The following is a 15,757-nucleotide window of genomic DNA, read 5'->3' on the forward strand; positions in this document are numbered from 1 at the left end:
ATTTTTGACAACTTCCAATTTTCCCAGATTCATACTTCATACATTCCATGTTCTGATTTTCAATGGATGTTTACAGCTGTTTCTCTTTATTTTGAGTTGTGCCCTAACAGCAAATGAAGGTCCTGAGGGCTTTTCTCCATTAGTGTCATCTCAGTAAACTCTACTTTAAGGGGGCAGCTCTTCCCCAATCGCATTTTGAGTGCCTTCCAACTTTAGAGGCTCATTTTCCGGCACTATATCTGACAGTGTTTCTCTACTATTCATAACATTTTCAATGATTAAATATTTGGAAGTAGTTCGTCACTGTTTCTTCCAAGTCTGTCTTTGTCTGGAAGCTCATCTGAAACCTGTCCACCATGGGTGACCCTGCTGGTTATTTAAAATACCAGTGGCATAGCTTCCAGAATCACAGCAACTCACAAGTAACGACAAATTGACAGACGGGTGGTGGATCTATGTTATAGTAACCACCTTATTGTTGTTTTTTTGGTAAGTGTCATCGAGTTGGTTCCAACTAATACCCTGAATGGGGTTTTCCAAGGAGAAGTTGGTGGGTTTGAACTGGCAGCCTTGTGATTAGCAGTTCCATGCTATCCTCTAGTGCCACACCAGGACTTTGTTGTTGTTAGGTGCCGTTGAGATGGTTCTTATCCACAGTAACCATTGTTGCCTTTTTTTCTTGTGTTCCATTCAGTGTCTTTCTCTGTCTGGATCATGTTGTGCTGACTTGCCCTATATCGTATATCACCCTTCCCCTCACCATTATTAACACGTGGCTTCTCTCTGGTTACTAGTTTTCACTCCCTCCTCCAGCATCCCTGGTAACCATCAAAGAATGTTTATTTGTATATTTCTTTGTATAAACCTTCTCTTGTTTTTGTTTTTATTTTTTTAAGTAGTGTTCTTATCCAATATTTGTCTTTTGGGGATTGACTTATTTCACTCAGCATGATGCCCTCTAGATTCATCCATGTTGTGAGATGTTCCATGGATTCATTGTTGTTCTTTGTCATTGCATAATATTCCATTGTGTGTCTGTAATATTGTGTGTTTGTTGATTCTTTCAGCCACTCATAGGTCCTTAGGTTGATTCCCTCCTTTGACTATTATGAATAATGCTGCTGTGAATGCTGCATATGTCTATTCATGTCACTGCTCATATTTCTCTAGGGTACATCCGTAGGAGTGACCAGTTGAGTTGGAGCCAACTTGACAGCACTTAACAACATGACACTTCTGTCTCTAGCCTTTTAAGGAAAAAAAGCCATATTGTTTTTCATAGTAGTTGTACCATTTGACATTCCCACCAGCAGTGTTCCAATCTCTCTACAACTTCACCAACATTTGTCATTTTTGGGGTCCTGGTGGGCTTTAGTGCCGTTATTGTCAGAGCGAGATGGTATCTCATCATATGGTGTTTTTTCCCTTAAACTTATTATTATTATTATTATATGGGTGAAAGTTTACAGAGCAAATTGGTTTTCCATTCAACAATTAATATATATTTTGTTTAGTGACATTGGTTGCAATTCCCACAAAGTGACAGCACACTTCCTACTTCCTCCCTGTGTTTACCCTTTGTTTCTATCCCTTTCCGCCTTCTGGACTTTGTTGTTGTTGTTATGTGCCATCGAGTCGGTTCCGACCCATAGCGACCCTGTATAGGGTTTCCGAGGGTGTAAATCTTTACAGGAGTAGAAAGCCTCATCTTTCTCCCGCGGAGCAGCTGGTAGTTTCGAACTGCTGACCTTAAGGTTCGCAGCCCGATTCGTAACCACTACGCTACCAGAGCTCCTTTATGCCTGGACAAATACTGCCCTTTTGATCTTGTATGGTTGATTGCTCTGAGGCATTCCTGACTCCCTGGGACTAGTTCCCCTTCTAGGACTGTCTATTTTTTGGTTGAAAGTTGAGCCATGGGAATGAGTTCAGTTCCAGGCTAGAATGGGTTCCACCAGTCTCTAACAGACCAGAAAGCCTCGTCTTTTTTATTTTGAGTTACGTTGTACACTGTTCTTCCACTCTATTCAGGACCATCTCTTACTGTAACCCCTTTCAGAGCCTGAGCAGTTGGCAGTGGTAGTCGGACATCATCTAGTTCTTCTGGTCTCAGGGTCATGGAACCAGAGGTTCACGTGGTCCATTGGTCCTTTAGACTAATTATTTCTTTAATTTTCTTCATTCTGCTTCAGATGGGGAGAGAGCCACAAGTTATGCCTTAGAAGACCACTCACAAGCTTTTAAGATCCCAGGTGCTAATCACTGAAGGAGGGTCTAGAACATTATCTTGTGTACTATGTTATGTTAATCATTGAAGGAGGATCTAGAACATTATCTTGTGTACTATGTTATGTTAATCATTGAAGGAGGATCTAGAACATTATCTTGTGTACTATGTTATGCTAATCATTGAAGGAGGATCTAGAACATTATCTTGTGTACTATGTTATGTTAATCATTGAAGGAGGATCTAGAACACTATCTTGTGGACTATGTTATGTTCATTGACCTCCGTTTCCCTGGAGACTATGGTCTTGAGTCCCAGGCCCAACACTTAAATGTTTGGTTATGGCTAAGAAGTTTTCATGACTTTGTCCTCTGAATGCTCTATTATATTAATGATGTATTTGCAGCACATATAATTAAATATGTAGAAATACCCTCTGACAAACCCATTAATTCATATATTTGTAGGTATAGTCTCACTGGACTGTGAACCACAAGGTCAGCAGTTCAAACCCACCAGCTGCCCCTCGGAAACCGTATACAGGGTCGCCATGAGTTGAAATCGACTCAACGGTCTTTAGCAACAGCATAGTCCCACTTACCTTCTCACACCTGTTCAGCGTGCCTGTCTGTGTAGATATCCATTCATAGATTATGTTATTACTGTTACTGCATGATTGTGTATGGAATATTATTGACCTTCATTACCTTTGACTCTTGTGCTTCCTCCATGTCTACCTTTGCCTTGATCATTTTGTGCTGACCTCTCCCTTATTGTATATTAATTTTCCCTTCACCCAAGTTCATACATGTCTGTCCTCTTGTGTGTCACTGTAGGATCAGCACTGGACTGCGAACCCTTGTAGTTATGATGTCTGACAAGGGTATAATTTCTAGAATTTATAGAAAACTTCAATACCTCAACAACAAAAAAGTTCAAACCCACCAGCTGCAGTTCAAACCCACCAGCTGCTCCTCAAAAACCCTACACAGGGTCGGGACTGACTCAACAACACTTAACAACAACAACAAACCTTTCGTACTCTCCCAACTCTGGTATCTTTAAAGAATGTTTATTTCTGTATGTGAAACTTTTCTGGACTTTGTATAGAAGTGGTCTGATATAATACTTGTCTCATAGGGTAATATTCCATTCTGTATATGTATTAGAGTTTGTTTATCTATTGTAGTTTTGATTTGCATCTTGTTATTGGCTAATGATCATTAAGGTTTCTTCATATGTTTATTAGTCACCTGAATGTCTTCTTTGATGAAAATTTTGTTCAGATCCTTTGCCCATTTTTTAAATTGAATTGTCTTTTTGTTGTTGAGGTATTGAAGTTTTCTCATAAATTCTAGAAATTATATCCTTGTCAGATGTCATAACCAAAAAAAAAAATTCCACAGTCTTTAGGTTTTCTTCTTATCCTTTTAGAAAAGTCTTCTGGTGAGCATAAACATGTAATTTTTGGGAGGCCCCATTTATAGACTTCATCTTGTGTTTGTGCATTTTTAGTTATATTTGTTATTCTAGAATTCTTTTCATTGGGGCTGTATATTTACATCTTTGACCCATGTTAAGTTAGTTTTTGTGTATGGTGTGAGGGATGGGTTCTGTTTCAGTTTTTGACAAATCGATATCCAGTTTTAGCAGTGCCATTTGTTAAAGAGGCTATCTTTTCCCCATTTGATGAATTTGGCTTTTTTGTTGAAGATCCACCGTCTATAGGTAGATGAATTTATGTCTGGATTCCCAATTCTGCTCCATTGGTCTCTATGTATGTCATTGCATTGGTAGCTGTTTTGACCCCTATCTCTGTATAGTGGAGTCCTGGTGTGGTGCTGTGGGTTAATGCGCTGACTGCAAAATCGGTTTAACTGCAAGCTCCGCAGTTCAAGCTCACCAGCTGCAACTCGTAAACCCTATACAGGGTCGCTGTGGGTCGGAACCGACTCAATGGCACTTAACAACAACAACAACAACAAGCTGTAAAGTAGGCTCAAAGATCAGAAAATGCAAGGCCTCCTAATTTGTTCTTCGTCAATAAATGCTTTCCTTGTCTGAGGCCTCTTTCTTTCCATATAAATTTGGTGATCAGTTTTTCCATCTCGCTAAAGAATGCTGTTGGAATTTGGAACTTGATTGCATTATTGTCGTTGTTAAGTGCCATCGAGTCAATTCTGACCCATAGTGACCCTGTGTAGGGTTTCCAAGGAGCAGCTGGTGAGCTTGTCCCACTAACCTTGTGGTTCAAAAGACTTTGCAGTCTGGCACATTAGCCCACAGCACCACACCAGGACTCCATGATTGCATTACATCCATAGATTACTTTGGATAGCATTGACATTTGCATAATGTTAAGTCTTCTTAACCATGGGCATGGCATGGTTTTCCATTTATGTAAGTCTCTTTTGGCTTCTTCCAGTAGTATTTTATAGTTTTCTTTGTATAAGTTTTTTACACCCTGATTTACTCCTATTTTTTTCTTTCTGAGGGTTATTGTAAATGGTATTGGGTTCCTGATTGACTCTTCGACATTCTCTCTATTGGTCTAGAAGATTCCAACTGATTTTTTGTATGTTAATCTTGTATTCTTTTGCTTTGCTGAATTCTTCTATTAGTTCCAGTAGTTTTCTTGTAGAATCTTTGGGAATTTCTATGTATAGGAACATACCATCTACAAATAGAGTTTTACCTCTTCCTTACTAATTTGAATGGCCTTTATTTTGTTTTCATGCCTTATTGCTCTAGCTAAGACTTACAGTACAATGTTGAATAACAGTGCATCCTTGTCTGGTTCCTGGTCTCAAGGGGAATGATTCAGGTCTCTCTCCATTGAGGAAAATGTTGACTGTTGGTTTTGTATAAGTGTGTGATATTGAGGAATTTCCCTTTTATTCTTATTTTGCTGAGAGTTTACATCAGGAATGGGTGTTGGACTGTATCGAATGCCCTTTCTACATCGATTGAGATGATCATGTGACTCCTGTAGTGATGTGGTAGGTTACATTGACTGGAAATCGACCTTTTTAACAAGCTCCTCGAGTGGGAATGATCTAACCGGCTGCAGACTGTCTGGCCTCATTGGTTCTGTCATTTACCTAGCCACTGCTCTTCAGTGTTCGCCCCCCACACACACACACACATGTGTGCACAGATTTCAGGGGCCCCTTTTCATCACCACCCTCTCATCCCTGCTCCTACTAATTCCTATGGGAAGTCTCTTCATTGTCTTCCTCTTATTCTGGGGAAGAGGAGCGAGTCTCCAGGCCTGTCTAAGTGCTGAAGACATTGGAACCTGGTACCACCCAAGCGATGACACCAGAAGAACTTACGTTGATGTTCAGGAATCCAACGGCCTTCACCAAGATGTCACCAAATATGCCCAAGGTGTCCACCCGGGACAGTGGGAGCCGGTAGGGATAGTGGAGAAAGTGTTTTCCATTCACGCTCACCTGGAGAGAGAAACGGGCTAGCTCAATAGCAGATAATATTGACAACTCATAGTAACCTGCTAAGCACTTGTGAGCTCTTCAACCTGTCAAAAGTCATTTGACTTCACAAAAACTCTATGAAGTAGGTACATTTTACAGATGAGCTTAAGTAACCTTCCCAAGGCTACAGAGCTGGCAGGTGGCAGAGCTGGCCTTGGAACCAGCCCCCTTTCTGTGCCCCTCTCTGCCCCTGACCGAGTACTTCTCCATGCATCCCCTCATCCCACCACCTCAGCAGACCTGCACGCAGCAGCTGCAGGTGAGGAAACTGAGGCTCAGGAGGCTCGGTGGTTACCCCATATCCCACAACACTCCCCTATGTGCCCCAGGATCCTCCCGAGGCTGTTGGCTCTCCCCACTAGTGCCTTCCCTACTGGAGAAGTCTGCAGAGCCCGACATCTTTCTTTCCAGCAGGAGTTTGTATCAGAAGTCAAAGCTGTGAGGTCAAGTCCTCTCTCTCTGTCCCTGAACCCTCATGGGGCTCTTGTAAGGGTTAAATGAGCTGATATATTCAAAGGGTTTCAGCCAGCACCTGGCATATAATGGGTGCACATGGTGTTGCCATAAGTTGGAATCAACATAAAGACAGTTGGTATTTTTCTCTAAGTGCTTACTAGGCCTTGATGCCCTCTCTATGGCCAGACACTATGGAGCTTTCTTGCCTCCAGGCATCCCAGATTAGGTTAGTCCAGGACAGCCTGTAACGGCACTCAACAGTGACTTGGAGCTCTTCTTAGCAGTTCCTCTCAATACCCGCCCTTTCCACCAATGCCACACAGCACAGTGCATGGGGAATTTGACAGAGCAAAGCGGAGGTGGAAGAACACACATTCTAGATCAACCCAATGTCCATCCCTACCACTCACCTTCATAGCCTCATTCCCAAAGAGAAAGAGGATGAGGAAGCTGGCCTCTCTTTGGAGGGCCAGGCCAGGCCAGCGGGCCTCTGCTTGCCAGCGTCCACCATGTAGTGTGTTGCAGATGACGTGAGGCTTAGTGGTATGGAAGCGAGGATTGAAGTGGATGGCGATATCTGGCCGGGGCTGCAGGCTGCAGCCGCACTGAAAGTCCACTTGGAACCTGGTAGTAGATCGGGGTCTCCAATGGTCACTTTGGTTGGATACCCTCCCTACCACTAAAACAACCCTGAAGACAGAGGAAGGCCAGCTTGGACATGAGATCCAACATTCCCACAGGCCATGCCCCTTACCTGCGTGCATGTTGGGGGACTACTCCCTGCAGCATGACCATCTTGCCAGTGTGCAGACCACCAAAAATTGTGGTGACATAAGGAATCACCTGAGCAAGGGAAGAAACACCACCCATGTAGGGCTGGAGAAAGGGTCTAGGGACCCCTATGCCGTGTGAAGGAGGAGAGGGAGACAAAGATGTACAAGAAAACTCAACTTTTCCCCAGAAAGTGTCTTTTGTTGTTGTTGTTGTTATGTGCCGTGGAGTCGGTTCTGACTCATAGCGACCCTGTACAGGGTTTCCGAGGCTATAAACTTTACGGGAGCAGAAAGCCTCATCTTTCTCCCACAGAACAGCTGGTAGTTTCAAACTGTTGACCTTGAGGTTCACAGCCTGATTTATAACCACTACGCTACCAGAGCTCCTTAGAAAGTGTCCTTAGGGGGTAAAATTATCTTACTCTGAAATGTTCTCTCCCACTTACTCTCCTTTCCTGGATCACCACCTGTCAAAGCTACCGCATGGAGAAGTCAAGTTCAACTCCACTGTCCCCTTGGAACACCAGCCCAGACCCACGCCTGACTTCTAGGCCTTGATAACTTGCTTTGTCCCTAATGCTGCTCCCTATTCACTGGGTGCCATCCCGGCTCCCAGGAGCCTGCTACCATGGCTTCTGGGAATGAGAAGACAGAACTTAGACAAGGTAGAAATGGAGAGTTAGCCCTGATACCTAACAATGATCCCTGACTATCTTCCCGGGCTCCCCTTTCTCCACATAGGAGCTGCTGATGTTCCTAAAACACCCTGTATCCTTTTGTAAGGCCTTCCTACTGAATGGCTTTCCCTTGCCCTCTACCTCCACCTCATAAAATCCACCTTGTCTTTAAAGCTTCTGCCATTTTCTCTAACACCTTCTCTAAGCATCATCCTCTCTGTGTCTGGATTCCTCCCTTACCCCTTTGTGCTCCCAGAACACTTGGCTTCCATGACTGGCTTGCTTCCTGGCCCACTCACTGGCTTAGCGTGAGATGTGTGGCTGGCTGCTCACCCTGGGAGGCCACAGTCTCTCAATTGAAATCTCTCTTGCCCTTCTGTACGTTCAGTGCCCAGCCTGTCACAAGGTGGGTTCCAAATAGATATTTGCAGGATATACGAGAACAGTACAGCAGGTATGTGCCTTCCCATGTCCGTCTCCAACTCCCAGCAGTCTTCAGAAACCCAAATGACCTCGAAAGACCAGGAAGAGACACCCCCCCCCCCAGCACTGCCCTCCTGGAGGAAGCACCCAGCCTAACACAAAGAGCCATCGTACATAACTAGCACAGCTGCCTCCCCCATCAGTTGAACACTTAGGGGCTGCAGGAGACCCACTCGCTACCTGTTGGAGCCCACAGCTTAGTCACGCTCAGCAGTTCAGGCCTGGGAATTAACTGAATCATGAACTGAATGGATTCAGCTCTCCAGGACGTGGGGCCCAAGTGAAGACAAAAGGATAGTGTTCCTCAGGTCAGCCACAGCCCTTGGGGGGGAGGGGGGGAGGGTCCTCGTGGGAGTTCCAAACCCACTACCATCCAGTAGAGTCTAAAGCATAATGACCCTATGGAAGCGTGCTGGTTACGCGCCGGGCTTCTAATCTCAAGGTTAGTAGTTCTAAACTACCAGCGGTTCTGAGGGAGAAAGATGAGGCTTTCTGCTCCTGTAAAGATTTATAGCTTCAGGACTGCTCTGCAGGGTGGCTATGAATCAGAACTGACTCCATGGCACACCACCAGCAAACCGTCATCGGCTGGAATAGGGTTTCCAAGAGCAAAGCCTTACAGGAGCAGACAGCCTCATCTTCCTTCTGTGGAGCAGCTGGTAGATTTGAACTACTGACCTTGCAGTTCGTAGCCTAGTGCTTAACCCACAGCACCACTGGACACACTTCGGGGAGTTCAATCTTCTGTAAATCTGCCTGAGTGCTGAGTAGGAGAGAGAGAGAGGAAACAACCTGATCATCCCCAAATGGGAATCTCTGAGCTAGCCCTTCCTTCAAAGCTACAGATGAGATTGCCCCTCCTAGGTAATCAATGTCCCACGCACTTCCCAGTAACACTGACCTGTGTGCCCCAGGCCTTCTGGAGAGCCAGCCATCCCTTCAGGATGGCCTCACCAGGCTCCTCTGTTTTCAAGGACCCTAGGAAACCAGGAGCTCTGGTAGCGTAGTGGTTACGAATCAGGCTGCAAACCTTAAGGTCAGCAGTTGGAAACTACCAGCTGCTCCACGGGAGAAAGATGAGGCTTTCTGCTCCCGTAAAGATTTACAGCCTCGGAAACCCTGTTCAGGGTCACTGTGAGTCAGAACCGACTCCACGGCACATAATCACCACCACCAGGAGGCTAGCAGACATTCAAACCCCCCCTGTGTGAATTAAGTGGTAAGTCACCTTGCTAAACTCAGGAGAGAGTAAGACAAGGCCCTCTCCAGCCCTCACTGGGATTGTGGATCCCCAAGGTCACAATGCTGCTCACCGGATGGAAGACTGGCGGCTGCAGGAGGAAGCTATCCGGGATGGGGTCCAATTTTTCTCCACCAGGTGACATGGGGGTCGGGGAACTCCAACTCAAGCTGTCAATTTGGATTGCAGGAACCCTGCCCCCAGCCAGGATCCTAAGGTGTGAGGCCAACTCTTCCAGCTGTTAGTCTCACGTGCGCCCTGCTGGTGTTAAGGCCCCTGGAGTGGTCCTGTGAGGGCAGGTCTGGGAGGCCAGCCCAGCCCTGTGCACTGCAGCCCTTCGGTGCTGAAACACAAGCCAGTTAGTTACAGCAAGCAGCCAGGGCTGATTCCTTTGGGGTAATTAATGAAGGAGGGTTTGTGGTTTCCGTGGTTACAGTCAGCCAGCCCTCACTGGTTCCGGGGGGAGGGACTGGGGTACACTTGTGCCCGGCAGAAGCCCCACCTCCAGCTTCCTGGACAACTTTGCTTTTTTTTTTTTTTTCCCCCAGGCAGCCTGCAAACCTTTGTATGTCTTTTCCTTACTTCCCCGACCCTTTCCCTACTCTTTTCCCTTCTCCAAGTTTTATAGTTCCCTGGGGCTTCATTTCAGCCCTAGATGGAAAGGCTGGGGTGCAGCCAGGGCACAGGAAAGCAGGGTGGTGAGAAGGAGTCAGGGAATGCTGAGGGCTCCTTTAGGTTCCAAAAAGGGCTCACACAGCTGCCCTGAAGGGTACTTGGGTTCTTGCCTGGCCCTTCCTCTAACTTACTGTGTGTCCTTGGACAAGGCACATCCCCATTTGGGTTACAATTTCAACAGTGATAGTCTGAGGAGTGACCCATATCTTCCAGGGGATCTGCCTCTTCGGGAGGGGCCCAAAGACCTGTGTGTTTACCTAAAGACTGATCTGCCCAATGATGCTTTGTAGTTCTGGTGTGGCACTGTGGGTTAATGCGCCAGACTGCAAAGCCAGTTGAACTGCAAGGTCAGCGGTTCAAGCTCACCAGCTACTCCTTGGAAACCCTGTACAGGGTCGCTATGGGTTGGAACCGACTCGAAGGCACTTCACAACAACAACATAATGCTTTAGACTAGAGTCCTTCCAGCTTTGGTTCAAATTCCTATAAGGTTTTCCCTTGAAACAGCAACACAACCTCTTAACTTTATTCTGAGTTGGAAGGGCCCAGGCTTTGACCCCAGTGTCAGACTTGGCAGCAATGGTTTCCTTGCTCAAGTGTATGCACGGGGTGGGGAGGTGAAAGAGCGCAGGCCCTTTGGTGGAGTGAGGGTGCATGGAGAGTCCTGGGGAACGTACCTTCACCAGTGCTGCTAATGATGTGGCCCATGGGCTGGCAGCACCAGTGCCACCTGGAAGCTTGTTAGAAATGCAACTTCTTGAACCACACCTTTTGTTGTTGTTAGGTGCCATCAAGTCAGTTCCAACTCAAAGCGACCCTATGCACAACCAAGCGAAACACTGCTCGATCCTGTCCCATCCTCACATGTGTTACCCTTGAGCCCATTGCTACTGCATCTGGGTCCATCCTTCCCACTGGGGTCCTCCTCTTTTTTGCTGACCCTCCACTTTACCTAACATCATGTCCTGGTCCAGGGATTGGTATCTCCTGATAATATGTTCAAAGTATAAGAGATGAAGTCTTACCATCCTGGCTTCTTAGGAGCGTTCTGGCTGCACTTCTTCCAGATTTGTTGGTTCTTCTGGCAGTCCATGATGCATTCAGTATTCTTCTCCAACACCATAACTCAACCATCAATTCTTCTAAGGTCTTCCTTATTCATTAGCCAACTATCACATGCATGAGACTATTGAAAATACTGTCACTTGGGTCAGACAAACTTTAGTCTTCAAATTGACATTTTTGCTCTTGAACACTTGAAATAGGTTTTGTGCAACAGATTTGCCTAAAGTAAATGTTTGCTTTCTTGACTGTTGTTTCCATGAATGTTGGTGGTGGATCCAAGCAAAATAAAGTCTTTGACAACTTCAATCTTTTCTCTATTTATAATGATGTTATTTATTGGTCTAGTGGTGAAGATTTTTGTTTTCTTTACATTGAAGTACAATCTATACTGAAGGCTGTGGTCTTTGAGCTTCATCAGTGAGTGCTTTTAAGTCCTTTTCACTTCCAGAAAGGAAGGTTGTATCATCTGTATATCACAGGTTGTTAACGAGTCTTCCTCCAATCCTGATGGCACATTTGTTCTTCATATAATTCAGCTTCTTGGACTATTTGCTCAGCATTCAAATTGAGTAAGTATGGTGAAAGAATACAACCCTAACTCACTCCCTTCCTGATTTTAAACCATTCAGTGTTCCATTGCTCTGTTTGAAAAGCTGCCTCTTGGTCTATGTTCAGGTTTCTCATGAGCACAATTAAGTGTTCCAGAATACCTATTCTTTGCAATGTTATTCATAGCTTGTCATGATCCATAAGCCTTTGCATAGTAAATAAAGCACAAATAAACATCTCTCTGGTATTTTCTGCTTTCAACAAGATCCATCTGATGTTGGCAATGATATCCCTAGTTCCACATCCTCTGCTGAATCCAGTTTTAATTTCTGGCAGTTTCTTGTTGGTGTCCGTTGCAGCCATTTTTTAGTTATCTTCAGCAAAATTTTACTTGAATGTGATATTAATGATATTGATCAGTGATTGCCGCATTCCGTCCACAGCAACATGAGAGCCGCCACGGTAGGACAAACAGACAGGTGAGTGGATGGGAGGTGGGGAACCACTCTATACCTCTTGAATCAGAATCTTTAGGGGTGAAGCCCATGAATCTGCATTTTAACAAGTTTTCCTGGTGTTCCAGATGCACACTTGTTTGAGAAGCACTGACTGATCCTAAGGATAAGGAAGGGCTTTGGTAGGACCCAAGGGGTTTGTCCAGTTCTTGCTGGATAGATGGTGCTGGACCAATGGGGATGCTTGTGCAGGGAGACATGATCAGAGACATGTTCAAGAAGAATAGTCTGTTCACATAGCAGAGGGACAGAGGAGAAGTGGAGGGTGGAGAGACCAGTTGGGAAGGGACACTGAGGCCAGTACTGGGAATGAGATCTCCATCCTGGTCTCAGCTCCAACAACAGAGATCTTATGCAAATGTGATTGGGAGGTGGGTTAGGCCAACTCTCTTAGAGATGCAAAAGCAACGAAACTTCTGTGTATATGTCTATAGATAGATAGATAGATAGATAGATAGATAGATAGATAGATAGATGACTTACGATTCGATTCCTGGTATAGTGCTGTAGGATCAGCACTGGACTACAGACCACAAGGCTGGCAGTTCAAATCCAACAGCCGCTCCACAGAAACCCTATACAGGGTGGCTATGAGTTGCAAATGACTTACTTGATGGCACTTAACAACACCATGTAATACAGAGAGATTTATCTCAACAAAACGGCACATGAGGTTGCAGAGGCTGGCAAGTCTCAAGTCCACTGGGGTTGACAACTCCAAGATTGGCAGAAAAGACAGCAGGCTGATGGCCCACAGCTGCAGAGTCCGAGGAATCCAAGATTGTTGGGTAATTCACCAGGCTACTGATTCAAGACCCAAGAACCAGAGGTCAGATGATGAGAGCCAGATTCTGCTTATAGAGTAAGCAAAAAGCTAGTGAGCTTTGCCCAAATGTCCATATATAATCAATGTAGGCCCCAGCCCTGAGGAAACTCTTTCAACTAATTGGCTGCTGATAGCAGATCTCCTCTGAGATGTGATTACATTATATTCTATCTCATCTTGCAGCCTGAGTACAGCATAGCAGCCAAACCAGAGAATTGTGGCCCAGCCACGCTGACAAACAACCCTGACCAACCCAGGAAGCCAATGGTGTTTCTCCCCCACCCGACCCCCATCCCAGCCTCTGGGCTTTAATCGGTGCCACAAGGAGGGAGGACGAACTGCAGGCTCTCTCTTTCTGAACCCCCATGGGATTATAACCGTTGGGGTAGAGAGGAGCTAGGGAGCACTCGCATTAAGAGAGGTAGAAGAAGGAAGAAGGACATTCCATCTCAAAGCACCTTGAGAGCGTGTCCCCACTCAATGATAAGAAAGGGCAAGTCCCTCTCCCTGAACCACAGTGAAGAAGAACTTGGGAGGGAGGTCCACGCAGGGGCTGATGAACTGAGTGACTAGGACTGACTCTAACCTGGCGGAGAACAGATTCCTCTGCTCTCTCACCCCAGCTCCCTACCCAGTACGTTTCCCTCATCACATCTACCACAACGTGTCATTTTGAATTTGAAGAATTATTTGCGTAAAATTTGTCTCTCCATTCCCCCTAATCAAAATATCCAAACCAATTGCCAGTGAGTTGATTGTGATTCATAGTCCCAGGTGTGTCAAAATAGCACTTTGCTCCCCCAGGTTTTCAATGACTGTGATCTGCCAGAAGTAGATCTCCAGGACTTTCTTCTGAAGTACTTCTGGGTAGATTCAAACCCTCAACCTTTTGGTCAGCAGCTGACCATATAACTGTTTGCACCAGCCAGGAACTCTTCCTCTCCCCTTTTGGAAGTTTCACGAGGGCAGCATTACTCTTGTATCCTCAGTATTGAGCTAAGTGTTCAGCACAGAGTAAGTGCTCAAAATTAATGTACAAAATGAATGAATGTAACAAGGGTACTATATGGCCCCTGTCTGGCCTGTGTCTCCTCCATCTCTCCTCAGCAGATACAGATTTGTGAAACCAAGCACAACACTTCGAACACAAATCATAGTGAGGAACTGAACCTATCAGCATCAGCTGCGAATTCACAGCCTGGGAAGCATGACTCGTGACCAGGGGTCTTGAGCATGCCCTCCTCATCCCATTCTTTAATCCAGGAGATTCTTTCACAGTCTCAGCTCCTAAGATGGTGAAGGAAGGAACTAATGTTTGTTGCTAAGTGCCATTCTGACTCCTGCATAGGGTTTCGGAGGAGCAGCTGGTAACTTTGAATTGCTGACTTTGCAGTTCAAACCAATCTTATAGTTGAGTGATTATACCACAGTGCCACACCAGAGAAAGATTTATACCAAGGGAATGGCTCAATCATCTGTTTGGTCTATACAGCTCCCTCATTTTTCCACCGGCTCCCCTTCCAGGTCGCTGGGCACTCTCTCCTGAATCGTTGCCCTCCTGGGTCCATTTTCATATCATCCTGAAATAGAAAACATTGCATCTCCTTAATTAAAATAGTTAGGAGAAATATTAGGTAAGAAGAATGGGTAGCGCTTGCTAACTAGATAAGGGAGACCAATGGAAGGGAGCAAGCAAAAAGGACTCCAGAACCATGAAGCTGCCAACTGGAAAGATTTTGGTGCCATTAGAAAAAATCAAGAAGTAGCTGGGTACGAAATGGAGAGGTGGCAAGCCCAACTTTGGAAAAGGTGGGTGCAGTGCAGGGATAAGTCTGTTGAGAGACTGGATACCATTGGATGGTCAATATTTGTTGAAGGGATGAAGGTTCTGTTTCCTAAAAGCACATCAATAAAGTCTTGACAATAAAGCTACCCAAAATGGGGGACTTCAAAGACAAGTGACTGGCTTACAAGCTTTAAAGGGGAGCCTCATTCCAGAGGGTGCAGGGGAAGGTAGAATCTCCACTGAGTGGTTTCCAACCTGTCTGGATGGGGCTGATGAAAGCAGATAAGACCCTGTGGTTCAATAGTGAATAATTGCTATCAGGACTGACTGTGAGTGTTGCAAATGTAAAGGTAGACAATTTGTAACAAAAGAAGGGGAGTGGTTGATTTTGCAGTCCAGGAGCAGAGGTCCCTGGGACAATCAAGGGAGAAGAGCGGAGAGCCGGACCCTACCCAGAGAAGCGGTGATGCCGAAGATGGAGACAGAGACGATGACTTGAAGAGATGGAGAAGCTGGGGACTATGGATTCAGGGAGGGAAAGGGTCTGTGAGCTGACAGCCAGGGGGCAGGCTTGTGGGGTGTACCCTTTGGTTGTTTGATGATGCAAGGAGGGGATTATAATCATTACAGTGAAACAAAATACAATAGGATGAGTGTAAAGATAATGTTCTCCCATGTTGTTGTTGTTAGGTGCCATCAAGTCGGTACTGACTCACAGTGACCCTATGTACAACAGAATGAAATGCTGCCCAACCTCAACATTGTTGCCACACTTGAGCCCATTGATGCTGCCACTTTGCCAATCCATCTCACTGGGGGTCTTCCTCTTTTTCTCTGATGCTCCACCTATCAAACATGATATCCTTCTCCAGCGACTTGTCCCTCCTGACAATATGTCTGAAGTATGAGAGACAAAGTTTGGCCATCCTAGCCTCCAAGGAGCACTCTGGCTGCATGTCTTCCAAAACAGATCTGTTGGTTCTTTTGGCAG

At 45.5% G+C, this 15,757-nt stretch overlaps 1 protein-coding gene across 1 annotated transcript in view; it reads right to left on the reverse strand.

The window, feature by feature from the left end:
- Positions 1-9,510, reverse strand: part of LGALS12 (lectin, galactoside-binding, soluble, 12) — a 22,609-nt gene extending 13,099 nt beyond the window's left edge. Inside the window, exons 1-4 of the mRNA XM_006877888.1 lie at positions 9,424-9,510; positions 6,932-7,020; positions 6,588-6,801; positions 5,563-5,682 (exon numbers count right to left, since the gene is read on the reverse strand). Coding sequence (XP_006877950.1) covers positions 5,563-5,682; positions 6,588-6,801; positions 6,932-7,020; positions 9,424-9,495 — 495 coding nt within the window. The 5' untranslated portion in view covers positions 9,496-9,510. The remainder of the gene's footprint in view (positions 1-5,562; positions 5,683-6,587; positions 6,802-6,931; positions 7,021-9,423) is intronic.
- Between the last annotated feature and the right edge of the window lie 6,247 nt (positions 9,511-15,757).

This window comes from Chrysochloris asiatica, unplaced genomic scaffold, assembly GCF_000296735.1.
Source record: "Chrysochloris asiatica unplaced genomic scaffold, ChrAsi1.0 scaffold00663, whole genome shotgun sequence".
NCBI lineage: Eukaryota > Metazoa > Chordata > Mammalia > Afrosoricida > Chrysochloridae > Chrysochloris > Chrysochloris asiatica.